The 17,620-nt window shown below is 39.7% G+C and overlaps 1 protein-coding gene across 1 annotated transcript in view; it reads right to left on the bottom strand.

The window, feature by feature from the left end:
- LOC118234557 (zinc finger and BTB domain-containing protein 47-like) overlaps positions 1–13,899 on the bottom strand; it is a 39,501-nt gene extending 25,602 nt beyond the window's left edge. Inside the window, exon 1 of the mRNA XM_035431160.1 lies at positions 13,639–13,899. Coding sequence (XP_035287051.1) covers positions 13,639–13,641 — 3 coding nt within the window. The 5' untranslated portion in view covers positions 13,642–13,899. The remainder of the gene's footprint in view (positions 1–13,638) is intronic.
- Between the last annotated feature and the right edge of the window lie 3,721 nt (positions 13,900–17,620).

The following is a 17,620-nucleotide window of genomic DNA, read 5'->3' as shown; positions in this document are numbered from 1 at the left end:
TGGATCCACGTGCAGTTTGTACAGTATTCTGTTCATATATTAGCCAGAAAATTTGCTCCTTCGGTCCTTAAACGGTAGGGACAGGAGACAGAATTTGTACAGGTTTAAACACGTATAACATGTTATACAGTATATGCTAATATTAAACTGCTAAAAATGATCACACATTCACACGCAAAATGACCAAGATAAGACAGCAGTTATATCTCAAACCCTTTCCTTCTCCACTTTGATCTCCATAGCCTTCATTTCCTGATTCTCTCACCGTGCGTGACCTGCAGTGATTTCGATGAGAAACGACAATAGAAAAAAAACACAAGGGGGAGGAGGGGGGGCTAGGGGCTAGTGAATCTGAGGTGGGAGTGCCAGGTGCGCCTGTGGCTGTATGTTTTCCCAGCACCGAATCCAAAGGCCGCAGTGCACGTCTTTCCTGCTGCTAGAAATTCCAAATGAATTCCAAAGCATCAGATTAACCACCCTCCGAGTTGTGGATCTTCCTTCCAGAAATCTACTTTATCAAAACACCATGTTGCCCAAAAAAACAAGATGTACAAGATGTGGATGTAATGCCCCAGAGACCTTCATTAGATTTCACTTGTTCAAACTTGCTAAGATCGCTACATTTCGTTATTAACATTGAACAGCACTGGAAAATAATATCGGAATCTCTGGAATTGAATTTGACACAATTATTTCATCTGCACACAATAACACTCTCCAGCAATGTGCAGCATTACGACTGTCAGAACAAACAAACCGCCTTTGCATCAGATTTATCATTTGCCACATTCCCCATAGAAAATGTAAGATCTTTTTTCCATAACTCAGGTAGAGGCCATGATGCAAATATACTTGATGTGTTTTGTGAAGTCAAACAAACACAGGGAGCGCAATCAAGGATTCCAAACCCATAGCGCTTTGATTCAACCTCTGCAGCTAGAATATTAATAGCTTTATTGTTGCTTTTAGATGCCAAAATGCATGCACTCGTCATATGTACTCATCTTACTCTTTACTGTCTGCAGCCGGTTTCTACCCATGCGTTAAAATAGTGTGCTGAAGTATACCATTTTATACTTCAAATACTTGAAGAATAATTAAGGTTCATATAATTATTATATTATATTACATTATTCTGAGTATACTATTTTTTCACATGGGTATATCAAATGTGTTGTGCATGTCACTGTAATGAATAGCACTCTGCTTTTTTAGCGATTGTACTGTTAATTTCATTTTAGATGCATGATCAGTCATTCTATTACATTGCATTTAACGTCAGTGTGTGGATAGAGAGACTAAACCAACAGCCATGCCCTAAGGACAAATCAGCAAACAAACCAATAAATACCTACGGCTTTATCTGTGTAAGAATGTACCAATCTCAGCCAGAGAGAAAGAAAAGCAGACACAGATGTGACTGGCCATATCTCCCATATGACAGGCCAGGAAACATGTGCCCCACTTAATTAGGCTGCTTTACAAGGCTGCAGCCTCTGCTGGCAAAATGAGGGCAATTAAAGGCAATGGCAGGACACAGCCTTACAAACAGGCCGGCGTGTCAGTTCACAGCCTAACAAGGGGAAACTCAGATACAGGCCTCCCGTCTGTGTGTGCGTGCGTGTTTGTGTCTGTTTGAGACCAAGAACCACAGAGAACAGACAGACAGAAAAAAGAGAGAAAGGGAGACACACAGAAAGATATACATACATATATATTCTATACACACACACACACACACACACACATATATATAAATATGTGGAAGCACATGAACAACCCCCATTTTATTTCTAAATCATATTGCTTTCTTTTTATTGCATTTGAATGCAATCAGGGCACACACCGGTCACCAAGCTGCATGCTGTGCCTCCTTTCTTTGTTTACCACAGCTTTAGTGGAAATGTACATTCAGAATATATTATTAACAGATGTTCTGTTTCCTTTTTATATCACTGCTAATTTTGACAATGAATTAATATACCATTTAATAAACATACACAAGTCGCACGACAAGTAACAATGGGTCGATGGACCAGATGTCTGTACCTATTAATTGTAGCTGGAAGAGCTATTTTTGTGAACACTCTGGCTTCTGAATTCAGTCTGTGTATTAGTGAGCCTGAGAAATCAGGAGGCGAGAAAGATACAGTAGTAACGCTGCTTTCCCTGGTCAGGAGACCATGTGCTCTGTCTTCCTAAACTTGCTCAGCAGAAACAGCTTGCAGGTAATTAACTCCAGATCCAGATCACTTACTTACAAGCAGGGGTTGCTGCTCGGAATGTAGTTATCTGCGGATCAGAGTACGTTTCAATTCCACACATGGGATTCAGACTCGTTACAAAATTCCGTCCCTCACGACCTGGGAATTTTTGAGGGGAAGCCACATATCTGTGGCCTGGAACATTAACAACTATCCACTCACCATAGCGCGAGATGCGCTCGGAATGCACTGCCGTCAAACGATCTCCTATAATGCGTCTCCTCTGTGGATGCTGCAAAGGGGCGGCTACACGTTCAGATGCTTACAAAACTCATTTCAAATGCTGAGCTTCTTTAAAATAGACAGAATAAAAGAGGAGATAAACAACATTAATATTTAGAAGAGGACTGACAGGGGTCAGGGTATTTGTATTTATATATTTTTTTAAATAAAAATTCCTTTAAATATTTTTCTTGAAAAATTTCCATGGAAAGACTGCTCATAAACTCTGAAATGGAAACAGTCGCTCAACTTCACCAGACAAAGGGCAGAGGTCATCGAGTCCAGTGGGGAGTTACCCTGCCTATCAAAAGACGAAGGGTGGGTCTGCTTACTGGGAACAACTGCGAGATAAAATCACTTTATCTTTGTTTTATGGAAATGTATAAGCACCCTTCATCATGCGATAAATTTTTATTGGCCTTTCTCTTTTATATCCAGTCTCCATTAGCCTGCGAAGGCATATCGGCCGCTTTTCTATGATGAGGCGGGCAAGTTTAAGATGGCTGGTTGTGGGCTCCGCAGACAAAGCGAGGAAATGTCAATTTTTATTCCGACTGCCAGAGCCAAACCTGAGCCGCCACTGAACTCCGGGTGCTATCGCAGACTAGTTTATCGGGAGGAAATGGATAAATGAGATGGAGTCGGCTTAGCCGTGGCTGGAAGCTGCATGAAGGGGTCGGCGAGAGTTCTCTCTACGTTTCCATTTATATGTTAATCCAGCAGGGAGAAAAGTCCCTCAAAGAAAGCAGGTTGCAGTCTTCTCTTATAAATTTAGATACATTCATTCAGTTGAGTTTCTTACTTTTTAAACCATTAAGCACCCAAATAATGTGCCTGGTGATGAAATACAGTACACCTAGTTTCAAGACCCACTGAACTATAATTGCCTCAACATAGGAACCTTCAGGAGGGGAAAGGCTATTATAAGTGAATTTGAAATTTCTATGTGGCATCTGTGTATCAACACCAATGGCAACTCTGTTTAAGCATAACACATTCAGCACAACTGCTCTCAAACTGGAAAAGATGCAAACAAATTGTTTACTTCTGCTTACTTACTCACTAAGTTACATTATCATGCTGAACTGACCACCTTCCTGGGTAGAACAAAGGCAAGAAGCTCTTTGAAATGTAAACTCCATCAGCAAATCCATTTTAAGTTGAGTGCAGCAGACTTGAACTTTGTTGAAGTGACTGACCCAGTATATCATCATTTTGCCATTTCCTAATCACTCACTCAAATATAATTTTCCAGGTCTGGCATATTACAAAAATTACTGGAAAATAATTGTAATATCATGTGATGCTATATAATGTAATGTAATGTCATGTAATAAGGTCAATAATTTGTGTAACAGTATAGAACACAAGATTCAGAGTAGTCAAATTCAGCCACGGCCCTGTAGGTTGGTGTGTAACTGGATGTATTGTTGCCTGGAAAGAGTGTCTCAGCAACGAGAGCTTCCTCTTTCTCGTGTACTATGACTACCGCAATGAATCAGGTCCATGTAGCCTGCAGACCCTTACTGAACAAGATTCACCGCCCTCTGTAGGACGGTAGGTGTGACAGTGCTTTTGAGTACAGGCCTGATGCCTTTTTTCGTCCCTGATGGAAAATACAGCAGGGACAGGAGGCAGGATTGTAACTGCTGTTGGAAAAGATGCTTGAGATCCAAAACAACTGTAAAATTTTAAATATGGCACTGCTAAAAACTGTGACTTAATGACAAGGCAGTTTTATGTCAATATCTTATTCATCCTAGAATTCATTTTTTCAAATAAAACTAGTGTTCATCTGCCGTTCTTACTTTTCTAAATTTGAAATTGGAGTTGATAAATGAATACCAGTCCAGGCACATTAATTACTACATCAATTCTCAAATAAATTAAAATGTCTACCTGAATGCCCTGTGTTCAGTTATTTCATAAAATTCAGTACATATCATGTAGACACTTTTCAAGTGATGTTCAGGTAAGCAGTAGCGAACATGCATGCTCTGTGGAGGCTCAAAGCTGGTTTCAGTTATTTCTTCTTTTTTTAACAGAGCGGGAAATCTGATCACTCAGCAAGGGAGTATATAACTCTTCAATAGGAGTTCAAAAATGTCCAACTTGCTCTGACGCAAATTAGGAAACGCACCCCTTTTCCTCTCTATTTCCTACGCAGGTGACGCTATGCATCCAGTGAGGGTTGCCAGGACCCCTCGTTAGCGGGCCACGCTCGCCTCCATTTCTGGCATTGGTGCACACGGAGAAGGACTGAATTTCAGTTAACGCTGGCAGCTCGGGTTTCCCCGCGAGAATCTTTCCGGAAGAGTCTCCTCTCCTACCAGCCACACAAGAACGGCCTCGGGCTCTGACACGATTTCGTTTGTGAACGCCGAAAATGGCTGTTTCTCAGAAAGCTAATTACAGGAACGGCTACCCTGGTGGCGACAATAACCTCCAGGCATCCTCTCTTTCCTTCGCCGCTGCGTCAGTAAGCACCAGAGATCTTTTTTTTCCCGTTGATTAAAATGCATCCAATGCGTCTTGCTCGTCTACAGAACAGAGTTCATGTGAGGCCGCGTCAACGGCATGTTTAATTAAAGAGAACCTTTCAATTCAGCCATTCAATTTAAAGTGATCGGTACTTTGAGAAACACTGCTCAGCTAATTGTAAAGGTAGATAATTCAGCAATTATTAAATTTTGTTATTTTAACTGTAACTGTATATATTTTTTTTTAAATCCCAGAATATATTTCTAGAATGCAAGCAAGAAACATTTTAATATTTGCTACTCAGACAGTATAAGTGCACAAAATACCCACACATGTCCTATAGGTGTTATATTTTCAGAAGCACAGAAGCATTTAAATCATTAAATCAAGGGGAGGAATAATGCCACAAAAGAGTCGAGCAGATGGCAAGCAGACACGTTCAGGGAATTGCCATGCGCTGGAAAGCTTCCTGACAGGTTGGATTACAGGCCATCGAAAGTGACAGTGACCCACTGCTGAGCTTCATTTTCAGCCATGCAAAGCTTGTATAACACTGATGAATAAACAGCAAAGAACAGCAAAAGCCATAAGCGATGCTATTACCATTTCTATTGCAGGGTAAAATGGTTTTTTAAACTATTGGAGATAATGAGAAGTATATCAGAAATCACTAGAAGTTCCATTTAATCACAAAATAATTTTGAATGAAAATGTTTTTAACGTTGACAGATATATGAATGTGAAAATTAAGCTCTTTTCTAAGGGATGATTCAAAAACACAAGAGACATCTTCAATCTGCTGGCTTAATTATGTCGAAGAAATCAGTCCTGAAGAGCAGCAGCTGATTTGAAATGAGTTCAGTTATTCTATCTCCCTGCCATGTTAATTATAGAGGAGACTACGGAGGCACTGGGATAGATGTGCTACTCTGAAAAGCCATTCGGGTGATGTGCACTTTGTTATTGACCTTATCTGCAGTGTCGCTGGTCAGACCATTAGCAGACCCCACCACACTCTTCCACCTCAGATTGTAATGGAGAAACTACCACTTCCACCTGCCTCAATCTAATTAGTGTTTTCATGCTGATTACAGGGTAGACCTGTGTAATAAAACCATAAACCATGGAATAAAACATCCAGTAAAGCTCTTTATTCTACTGATGGCCCGTTCTCCAATAATAATACAAAAGAGATCACCACAGATCTGGTTATCTCTGATTTCTGTATTACTTTGTGGGCAGTTTTGGATTGTATGGTGACCGGGGATTCACAGCATACAACATATTACTCAAACAGAGGTCACCCAAGGAGGTCAAACCAGGATGAATAAAAACCAAGGTTCAGTTCGCTGTGAAATACATAATAAAATACTTATAATCCTTGGCAGGTTCCAGGGAACAATTTAAAAACTCCAACTCATTTTGGCAGAGCCTTCGTCAGATTTAAAGACTGCAGAGCACTGGCCCTCTGCTACCTGCTTCTGTTGAAAGATTTCCCAGCACTGGGTCAGAGTGCAGGAAAGGCTACAATCCTCATAAGTGTCAGGGTACAGACAGGCCCTGAATCACAGCCGAAGGAACAGACTCCCTTTCACCTGCTTGAAATAAACAACAGCACCATTGTGCAGAAATCCTAGGCAGCCCAGTGTCTGTCACAGCACCCCCTGGAGGTTTGGAGGTGTCTCAGGCATTTGAGATAGCAGCAGGAGTTTGTGTAAAAGTGCTGAGTCGGGTTCTGGCACGGCCTCGCCAGCTGTACAGCTAGCATATTCACTCCATATCTCACACCATCACACCACCACACCACAGAGAACAGATTCCATTCATATGGAAAATGGTGGGAAGAGCCAAGGGAGAAAAAACAAGCCTGCTTGTGGGAGACTGCACTGTATTCTAGCGGTATTCCCTATTGCTTGCAACTTGGCAGGTGCTGAGTGGGAAAAAATAACAAAGATTCCAACAGGGCCAGATTCAAATAATCAACCTGTCACAATCTGTTATCCTTGGCCTGAATCATGGGCATGCAGTGGAGTGCCCAGCCCATAAGCCACAATGCCTCATTGGGCAGACAAACAAGGAGTCAGGGACAGTGCAGAGGGAAGCCAAATGGGGTTTCTTCAACGGTAGCACTTTTATAAAGTGGCTCTGACATTCCACCAATCTTGTGAGGACCTGCTTAACAGTCAGCATGTCTGGGACTCAGAAAAGTGACCTTGCAAGACGGAACCCAGGGGTACCTGACAAGGTCAAGGGAATGGGAATCGCTGGGGTCATCTCTGACATCACTCCTGCACACACAGCTTAGCAATTACTGTACTTCAATGCATGCAAGCTTCAATGTTTTATTCTCCCCCCCATCCCCCCCCCAAAAAAACACCTTTGGTTTATAAATGCCTCAATTGTCAATCAGGACTAAGGCCTTTACAAGAAGAACAGCCACCACAGAATAAGATGTGAACCCATGCCACATGGCCTGGCAAACTGATTCAGTTTGTTTCAAATAAAGGTATGTATATCTGTTATTAACACTCCTCCTATGAACATATGATGATACCTACAGTATATTAAGACACATTAACCTTCCCCCATCCCACAATTCTGCATGAGACTGTCAGTGCAAAACAGCCAAAAGAGCCATGTAATTTGAGAACCAATGAGAACTGACCTCATTTTGTCCAACACAGAGCTAAATCTGACACCTGTACTCTACAGCCCCTTAGAAGCTCTAGCATCTTGCTCTCTACAAACCGAAGGAATCATTGAAGAGGTAAACCGCAGTTTTATTTATCAGGAATAAAAGCCTCACCCTCCATGCCCCTGCAAATAACCCTTCCTTCCATTGTTTCTGCCCTCTGAAAGCATTTAGCCAGTGAATAAATTCAAGGGATCCCAGCCTGTGAAAAGGTCATGCTGTACTTTTAATAAACCCCACAGTCCCAGAGGAGGCAAACTGCAGCAGGAGAATTTTATTGGAGATTACGATAGACCCACTTTGAGCTGTCCGCAAATTCTGCCGGAATGAATGACTGTCATTCAGCAACCAACAATTATGCTGAGGTTACCATTCCCAAACAATGTCAAGTCGCCTTAATCTACTTACGTATGAATCACTGAACCTACTGGTGCTAAAACAGTACTTTTAGGAAGTGCAATATAATATGCATCCCCTTGATGAAATGAAAGGGTGTGCATGTGTATCGGTGTGTTGATGAAGATGTGTATATGCACATAACCTGGAATTTAATATTCACTTTGAGTGTGCAGTTGAAAGAAATATAGCCATATGAATAATGATTTTGTATCTCTGCACTAGTGCGGTAGCATTTCATATTTAAGTATTTCTGAAAAAGGTAGTTTTAGATGCTTTGGACATCTCCTCCTTTATAAACCCAATTTTGCCTTGATAGTACATCCAGAGCTCTGATCTCATAAAGCAGCATTTTTGAGGTGAACAGCCTGACAGAACCAGCAAGGAAGCAGAGAACAAAGGTAAACAGGGTTTAAAGTTGGTGGAAATAAAGAATTTTTTCAAGAACCTGCAAATGTCCTAAGCAGCTGACGAACCAAACACTTTCCTGATTTCCAAAGCACTAAAGACAGTCTGAGAGCCATCTAAACAGATCACTTTTTCAGTCCTTATCTATAAGTACTTACAGTATGGAGACATAATTATTTGTGTTCGCGTGAAAACATTGTGCAAGTGCTCAGAACCAAACAGAATTTGACTACAGACTTATATTCCTTAGGGACTCTTTCTTTGTTCCTGTCCTATGTAACCTAAATGGATCCTCAGTAATTTAATAAGGGCATTTCTGAGGTGGTCCACTTCTTAAATAATTGCCTGGACGAACAGTCAGAACACATCGACCTTCTCTTCCCTAAGACTAATCACACATTTAAAGAGCACTTCCCTTCACAATGCAAGAATCAAGCGAAAGGAACAAGAAAAAAAATGCTTTTCCCTGAGTTAAGGATAATTAGGTTTAGCACTTCAGTGACCAGTTACTCTCACCTTCATTCCAAAGATAATTCTGGACAGTTCTTGACCACAATAAGTCATTTACCTCACATCACCTGTGAGAGGTGTCACCCGTCAGAATTAATACTTAAAATATTTCAATTTATGCATAGCCATCCCTTTAGCTTGATTTGACTTCAATTATTTTCAAACCTTTTTAACTATTCCATTTCAGTTAATTAGTTCAAGGCTGTTTGTCAGTCACAAACAGCAGCACGTCACAGAATAAGCTTGAGGGCAGAAAGGTAGAACTCCAACTGACCTAGCCTAAAATATTAAACCATTATTCCAGATTCAGAGTTCTTATTTGTTCTAAAATATGATTTTCTGATGCATGAATCAATATACCACCTTGTTCACAAATCTGCAAGTGTTATGTGCAAACAACAAATGGACAGAAGGATAGCCAGCTATTTTTCCCCTATATGATAGCCTATAAGACATCAGCATGAGGGCTCATATCAGAATAAAGCAGCATTACAAAACCTGTATGACAACCGAGAAAGACATCAAAGACCAATAATAAGCCTAATTAACCAAAATTGTTCAGCTCGATATCCAGTTGATACATGGACAGCGTTTAAACAACATCTAAGTATGTTTCCATGGGAAAAGGCCTACTAAGCAAATAAATAATTCATTTTAATGACGGGTCCAAAGCAAGCACGTGATGATGAGTGAAGTGGTTTATATCGTTGGTTTAATTCTCAATGCACTGTGGTCTCATGTAAAGCCACCAAAACCATTATAAAAAAATTGTATTTGTTTTAACATAATTCTATTTCTGTACTACTCTCCAATTAGCAACCTCAATCCTATCCAGAGGCTCTAACTCTTACATCACTGGGATACACTTACACGGAAATACACTTGAGGAAAACAAGCCCAACAATTAAGCATTGTACATTTGTAAAAAAAAGAAAAAACTGCAATGATGTTATACAACTCTAACACATACAGCTGAAATAATATTTCATTTTGTGAATTGACAGTGACTGGCAGCTTGGCGCTTGTAATTGTGATGTCATAATCAGAGCATGTATATTCAAGGTCTCACAAAATATATTCAAGCACACAAAACTGTTGCATGAAGACAGACAATTCCAGCATCTAAAATTCATTATAATGCCAGTAAAAGACCTGGCATGGGGACTGTGACTGTGTGGATGCAGGTTCAAATCCAGAGCTGAGCTCAGCTGTTCTCAGAGCATGGCACATCATCAAAATTGCTTCATTGATTGTCCAAGCATATAACTGCTTATTGTTAAACATTTCATTACACTAGCATGAAAAATAATTTAATAATAATGATCCAAACATTAAAAAATCATATCATAACCTATTCATTTAAAAAAATTATGAAAGATTTACATGAGTTGAAACATACAGTACCAGAGAGTGCTGTAATTCATTCATTCACAGTGATTTTATCGTTTAAAAAACAGAGCTATTTTTTTGTCATTTCAAGGAGTATATCTCTAACAACAATTCATTATATGTATAAAGCCCTTGCATCCAGTGAATAATGCTTGTAAAAAGCTCCATAAAATATAATCTTTGGTAATTCAGGCTACAAGCCTTAAACTCAGAAGCGTGTGAAATTTTAGTGATTCTCAAATGTCTTCAATGTCCTCATTACTTTTATATACATCAGACAATAAAAGAGTAACAACAAGTGTAAAAACACAGCTATATAAGAAGGCATTTTAAAGGCATTGTTATCAACAGTACAATACAGAAAAAGGTAAACAGAGATGAAATGAGGAGCCATCTCAGATTCATCTACACTCAATGTGATATCCGTGGTCTCATTACCACTGCAATAACACTGTTTAACGAAAATACAGGGCAGGACATTGTTTAAATAAGGCAATGAAAAAAAATTGTTGTTGGCAGAAAGCCCCAAAATATTTTTTCACATGTTCTAACAAATCTACCTTATGCAATACCTTAAATGACACTCTGTCCCAAACATGGTTTAAATTGAACCTAATGGAAGCTAAACTGTGAGGATTATGCTCACTCTTCTTCTGATCCAACCCGGATGTTAACCCGATCTTCCAGATGTGCGAAGCGCGAAGTCTACAGGATTACTGCGCTGCACCACTGAGCTGCATTTCTTTTTTTCTAAACGGAGGTGTCCTGGAATGACCTCTCTCCCTACCACCCCACCCCCCGCCCCCATCCCCACCCCCTCCCCACCCTTTGCTGAACAAGCAGAGGATCAGGCGATTTAAACTGGGCTCATTAGAAAAAATGTTAGTGAATTACCTTATTTCCAAACGAGCCCATTTACCTCAGCTCTACCAGGGTTTCAAGGATCAATAATTAAAAGATAAAACTGGTTTGATTCTGACTAATTTCCTGAGGCGCACCAACGGAACACTGCACCCTTTGATGTAGAAGGCGTTCTCACAGCTGAAATCCGTCTTGGCAAACATAAAGCCATCTGATTAGAATTCCAAATCATGCCGTTTCAGACATTTTTCCTGGGGGCTCAGATACAACTAAAAGGCCCACGGCCTTGTTGCCATTGCATTGGCTTTTTTTTTTTTTCCAGTCACGCAACTAAACTTTAAAACACAGAACTGCACATTATTAGAATTATTAGAGAATAAGGCACACAACCTCACCTTCACTCTACTTTTGGGAGAAGAACGCAAGTCAAGAAAAAGTTGGTTTTTCCCGCAAGCCAAATACTAAACACGTTTTACAATTAACTATAAAAACAAGAGGCTAAATTGTTTAAAATAAATTACAAAACAGCACAACTAATATGATTTGATAAACTGTGATTTGCTGTAGGTCACAGCTGAATTTCAAATTCCATCAAAATGACAGTTAGTAGATTAGCATAATCTCACCCCTCCATGAGATTAGACCATTCCAGATGATCATTCACCCAGATCATTCCGGATTTCAAATCAAGTCAGGTCTTATGACAAATGGCAATATTTGGGATTTTCCTTTACATAAATGAACATAAAACTGGCTTTTCAACCATGAGGACAATAAACAGCTGCTAGTATTGGCTGGGGTGTAAAATCTGAAGTAAGGTTAACTTGTTAATAACCTTCATACCGCCTTTCCACGTGCTGGTAAGTACTGTGAGCCCAACTGCAACTGAACTGCAGCTGAACTGCAACCGCAACAAACATCATCTATAAAAATAAGTATGGAATTTTATGCACATATGAATCCAAAAATACATACATTATCCTGACCAATGCACAAGCTACGACTGATACTTATCTGAATGGGAAAACAGAGGAGGCCTCTAGACTACAGCTAGTGTGGCAATGATCACACCCTGTAAACTACTGTAAGAGAATAATGAAAAAAGTACAGAGTGAATAGGACTCTTAGTTTGATCAATGTCCACGGCATGGCTGCATGTTTGCGGCAAAAGTGGAATTTAAGCGAAATTATACACCATAATACAGAATACAGAACAGGGTTAAAAACCATGAGCAGGGTTTTAAATATTCTTTTATTGCTACTCAATAGCTGTGGTTTGGGAAAACCAAGATGCATTTCAAAGGGTGCAGAGTTTCAGCGATGTCCTTTGTCTGCTGACTGGCTAGACATCTTGCCCCTGTGTTGTAACCATAAATACTATGTGGTCTATAAAAATGATATCTATATCTTACACCAGCTTGCCCTTTCCTGCGATATACGGAACAGCATGTCTAAGCAACAGCAATTTAAAGAATACTCTAATATACGAGGTTCACGTTATTATGAGAGGACACACCGAGTTACACTTATAACGTCTACCTAGCATACCACCTACTGCATATAAACTTAACACAACGTTAAACCTTTGGCACAGACATTTCAGACATAATTACAAGAGACGCTTTAATACAGCTAGGTCATAAGATAAAATCAAGCACTTCCTTTGCAGTCGCTACAACTTTAGAGATTAATATATTTCAGATAAGAGGGCAGAAGGATGACCTAAAAAGGCACATGACAACTTTCTTAACGCCCTACTGTCACTCAACACGTTTCTGTCGCGAGCCACGAAGAGGGCGCAAATACCTTGAGCCATCACGTTGTTCTTGAAAATATGACGACTGTCGCGGTGACATGTTCTACAAACTTGCCTACTATAACAGCACACTTGGCTGTATTTTCCTTAACACCATAAAATGATTTCACCTGTGTGACCACTCTATTTTTCCCCACGGCAATTTTGCAGAGTAGCTTTATTGCTGCATACAAGTTATATTTTCCACGCGCCAACTGTATTTTATCTCTTGTGCAGTTGAAAATTATCGCAGCACAAGTTGTTTCACGAAAACGCGACAGTTCAGCTTCATAACCCCACGAATGTCCTTAAAAATGCACGGGTCAGGATTGGATCTTGCTGAAGCAGTTTAACTCTTTGCAACAATGTAGCTATTGTTGCTATTGCATTCTTGTCATCTATCCAACATTCGTTTCTCTTTCCCAGCTCAGTGCAAGTTGCAAACTTCACTGTAAAGGCCAATACACAACATATAAACATTTAGACTCGTGAATGCTAAATGCACATTCGTGTTAAGGTATCACAAGGCAAATTCCAGGTAAGTTTCAAAGGCCTAACAAGCCAAAACATTTGCAAGAGATCAAAGGGGGATATAAAATAAAAAGAAACATGCGCTCTACCATTTTGATCCAAGATTTTCTGGTGCGAAGGAGTCCCAGTTCTCCTCCCGTTGCATCGGACTTTTCCTCTCCATGAAAATGCTTAATGTTATTTTTCACATTTCTTCTGTCTCTTCTTTTAATTCTTCACATCAGTCCCTTTTCGCCATGTTAGCGTTTAGAAAAAGGCAAAAATGCAGCGCCTGCCTTTGCTAAAGGAACTGGTGATTGGAGCTCGGGGATCATATGGGCGTTTGTCTGGAGCTTTAAAGGGACAGGGACATTATAGTCTAAGGGGTTCAAAATAAAAGAAATCAATTATTAATTTTTTCTTTTGATTATTATTCTTTGGGAACTGACAAGAAAGGCAACACTAATCGATTATGCACGTGGAACGTAACCCCACAGTACCCCGTGTGCATTGCAGAACACGCTGTAACGCCGCGTGTTCACTTGAGCTCGTGCAAGGTCAGTGAGTGCATGCACGCAGCCAGGACACGATCACATGTGCGGATGAAATGCTCCTGAAATAATAGAATCCACGGGCACTATTTAATGCAGATTGCTCAATGAGACGACTGAAACATCACACTGATCGTATTCTGTTTAAAAATGAACAATTTGAGCTGCTTTATTAATTTAATTGGATGCATGCGGCAAAATATATCAATCATTCAATCCTTCGATGAGATTTATTTCCCAGTATTGGTTGGTTCAGTAATTTTCCACTTCAGATCTGCGCAATACTTTTATTCCAACACGTAATTCCCACTGCACGTTGCAATTGTATAGATGTATGCACACACGCACACACTGAGAGAGAGGGAGAGAGAGAGAGAGAGAGAGAGAGAGAGAGAAATAGAGAGAGAGAGAGAGAGAGAGAGAGAGAGAGAGAGAGAGAGAGAGAGAGAGAGAGAGAGCGAGCTCCTTCATGATATTAACAAATTAGGATTTTTTAATAGAACCTGTTCACTGTTCACTTGTATTTATGTTATCAATAGCTGTGACATATCAAGGCCTCAGATGTATTGATTTTAGAAACTTGATTTAAATGGATTTCCTTTTTTATCCATACATGAAACATTTTAAAAGTTCATTTTCATTTCACAACCAGTATACATTATTAAGACACTATGTAAATTATCTTATTGTTCTTTGCTGCAGCTTACTGTATGCAAGTGGCATAGCCAGGATAGATGCTTTACTCAGACCTGAATGAGCCCTCTCATAGCTAGCAGGCCGTGTGCATTAGTTTGATAGGCTCCACCAAAAGACCATGCATTGAGAACTAGAGCTTTGATTTCTGTTATTAGATTTTCAATACAGCTGTTTTGTACTGTAACTATCTGGCAACACATTAGTGAGAACATTAAACTTCCTGGACTCATAAGTCATGTCACTTAGATTTTTGGCGCTTGTTAGGTGTTGCACAGCTTTTACAGCAGGCCAGAACAATTGTCAGCTACCTAGACTACTGTACTTCCCATCAGTCTAGAGTATAAAATGTGGTATTTCAAAAGTAAACCAGGTCGAGTTTTATAGGTATGCAATATCAGAAGACTGGAGTCGGCAGATCTATCAGCTGCAGTTGTCCTGATAAATTACTCGTCGAAAATTTCCCTCCTGCCCCCTAGTGGTATGGGCGCTGGTGCCCACAGAATGCGAATTAAGCAAAGATCCACAATTTATTTTAATTAAGAAATGGGCAACAAACACACCGCAAATTGGAGCTCAGCGCCTGCAACAGGCTCCTTTCTGGGCGACAACGCCACTCCTCCCCTTATCAGTGCTCGGGGCAATACAATAAAAGCAGTCTCCCCATCTCCCAATCACTTATTACACACTATCCCACACCATAAACTTATTTTTAATACTTTCTACGGTCGCTTGGTCTCGTTTATTTTTTTGTAAAAATCGTATAACATATCAGCTTTCAGAACAGTACCCCAGATGACAAAATAATTCGTTCAGAAAAAAGGTTTTAATTATCCATATGTAATATACGTACATTGCATATCCTATACTTACATCTGGACGGCTGTTTTATCTATGTAAATATTTCTGTAATCCATAATGCATCCTCTCATATTCAAGATAAAGCAGTTAGCTTGGTCAAGCCCTATTTTCAATCTAGTCCGCCCACCTGACCACCCCATACTCTCTTTAATACAAGTAGTATTTTGTATAGCATGTGTTTGCTAATATGAACAACTAGGATTACTTTTTTAGTCAATCAATAAAATTTCAAATGAGCCCTCATTGGTGTCAAGGGTCCAGCCATTCTCAAGTAATCTAACTGCGTGTCTGGTAGGGGTGCGTGCGTAACGTATATTGTGCCGACATGTCGAGAGTGCGTGCAGCCTGGAGCAAGCTAGGTCTCAGAACTACTTACCATTGTGCTATAAAATGTATTGATGATTATGGCGGATTGGAGAAAAAGATTGTACCCTGTGACAGAACTAATTAAATGCTGGTAAATGTGAATCTCAATGAGTGGTTTTATTTTCATATTTATAGTGTAGAGTCGCTCAAAGATCCGGTTCTAGACAAAAGTGATAGCCCCACTGATGGGTAAGTTCACTGAAAAAGCGAATTTAATTTCTGCTTTTTATTTTCTCTTATTCCACACTACACGCTACTGTTCCTACAGCGTTTCAGCTAGACCTACCAAGTCTGGCAAGTAGCTTAATCTAGTTTTTTGTGTTTTTTGTGTTGAGAACGCAAATATATATATTTTTGAGATCTATGATTTCGCATCGGAAAATTTTCCATTGAATGACACTGATGGAACGTTCGGAAGGTGAACAACACACTCGCAGCTGCACGCTGCAATCGGCTGCTGCAGCTGCTACGGATACAGACCGTCTCTCACTTACAAAGCAATATGAGTAACGTACGCATGCAGTATGGTAGCAGCAGCAATGCAAGTTCAACCTGAAGGAATATTCGTTTTCTGTTATAATTCCTGCAAGCTAACATATGTATTTCAGCATTCAACATAATACTTCAATAGAATTATTTTTGTAAGATATTGACACTAACACCATGTTAGAATTGACTGTCCTCTGTCATCTGTTAAAAATATGCGATTTGTGAAGACTTGTTTTGTTGTGTTGATAACCTGTTCAAAACATTATCCAAAATGTGCAATTTGAAGAGTTGGGACATCTTGGAAAAGCTGTTGCAAATTTCACAGCTTTTAGTTATTTGCACTTTTTTTCAGTGGTGGGAAAGAGGTTGGGGATGAACTATGTACAATAATTCTGATGCTAGCTCATGCATTTTGTGAAATATACAATAGACTTGCAATTGTATGTGCATTATGTGTATACCATGAATAATTCTTAACATATTTCAAAACATTAGATACATAGACTTGATGATACATGTACCCTTCAAATGATACCATAATCCGTGTCGCTGCTGTGTGTTGCCACAAAGTTGAAAGGCTTTATTTAAGAGTAGTGCACCCAGGTAGAAATGGCCTTTTTAAATGCTTGTGGTGGTGGGGTTTTAACTGTATTTTCAGCCAATTGTAATTTTGTTTTGCTTCATGACGAATATTGGGGAGTCTGGCCTGAAGTCCAGCAGATTGAACGCAAAAAAAGAGATATGTGGTTGATTTATTTTAGGATACTATTATTAATTATGTTTGACCAGGTGGTTATGTGCTCTAAAAGTAAAAACCCTTTGTGCACTGCACCATTCCAGAAACAGTATTATTAAATAACATAGTAGTTGTCTCCCAGTACCTGGAGCATCTAGAGCATTTGCTAAATGCCAAAAAAAGTGCTAAGCAGCCCGAAGTCTAAAAGCCCTCCAGGAGACAGAGAGCTTGTCTAGAGACCTTGTTTCACGCTACATTCAGCTGCTAAGACATTAGCTAGAAGGAGACACTTTCATACACAGCTGTAGCAAGAGGAATGTGGGTACCCAACTGACAAATTCAGTTAGACAAATTAATATTATATAATACAAATTCACTCATTTCAATGATCTTCAA

The sequence above is a fragment of the Anguilla anguilla genome, chromosome 8 (assembly GCF_013347855.1).
Source record: "Anguilla anguilla isolate fAngAng1 chromosome 8, fAngAng1.pri, whole genome shotgun sequence".
NCBI lineage: Eukaryota > Metazoa > Chordata > Actinopteri > Anguilliformes > Anguillidae > Anguilla > Anguilla anguilla.
The sequence above is the reverse complement of the archived record's forward strand: the minus strand, read 5'-3'. Positions and strand labels throughout refer to the sequence as shown.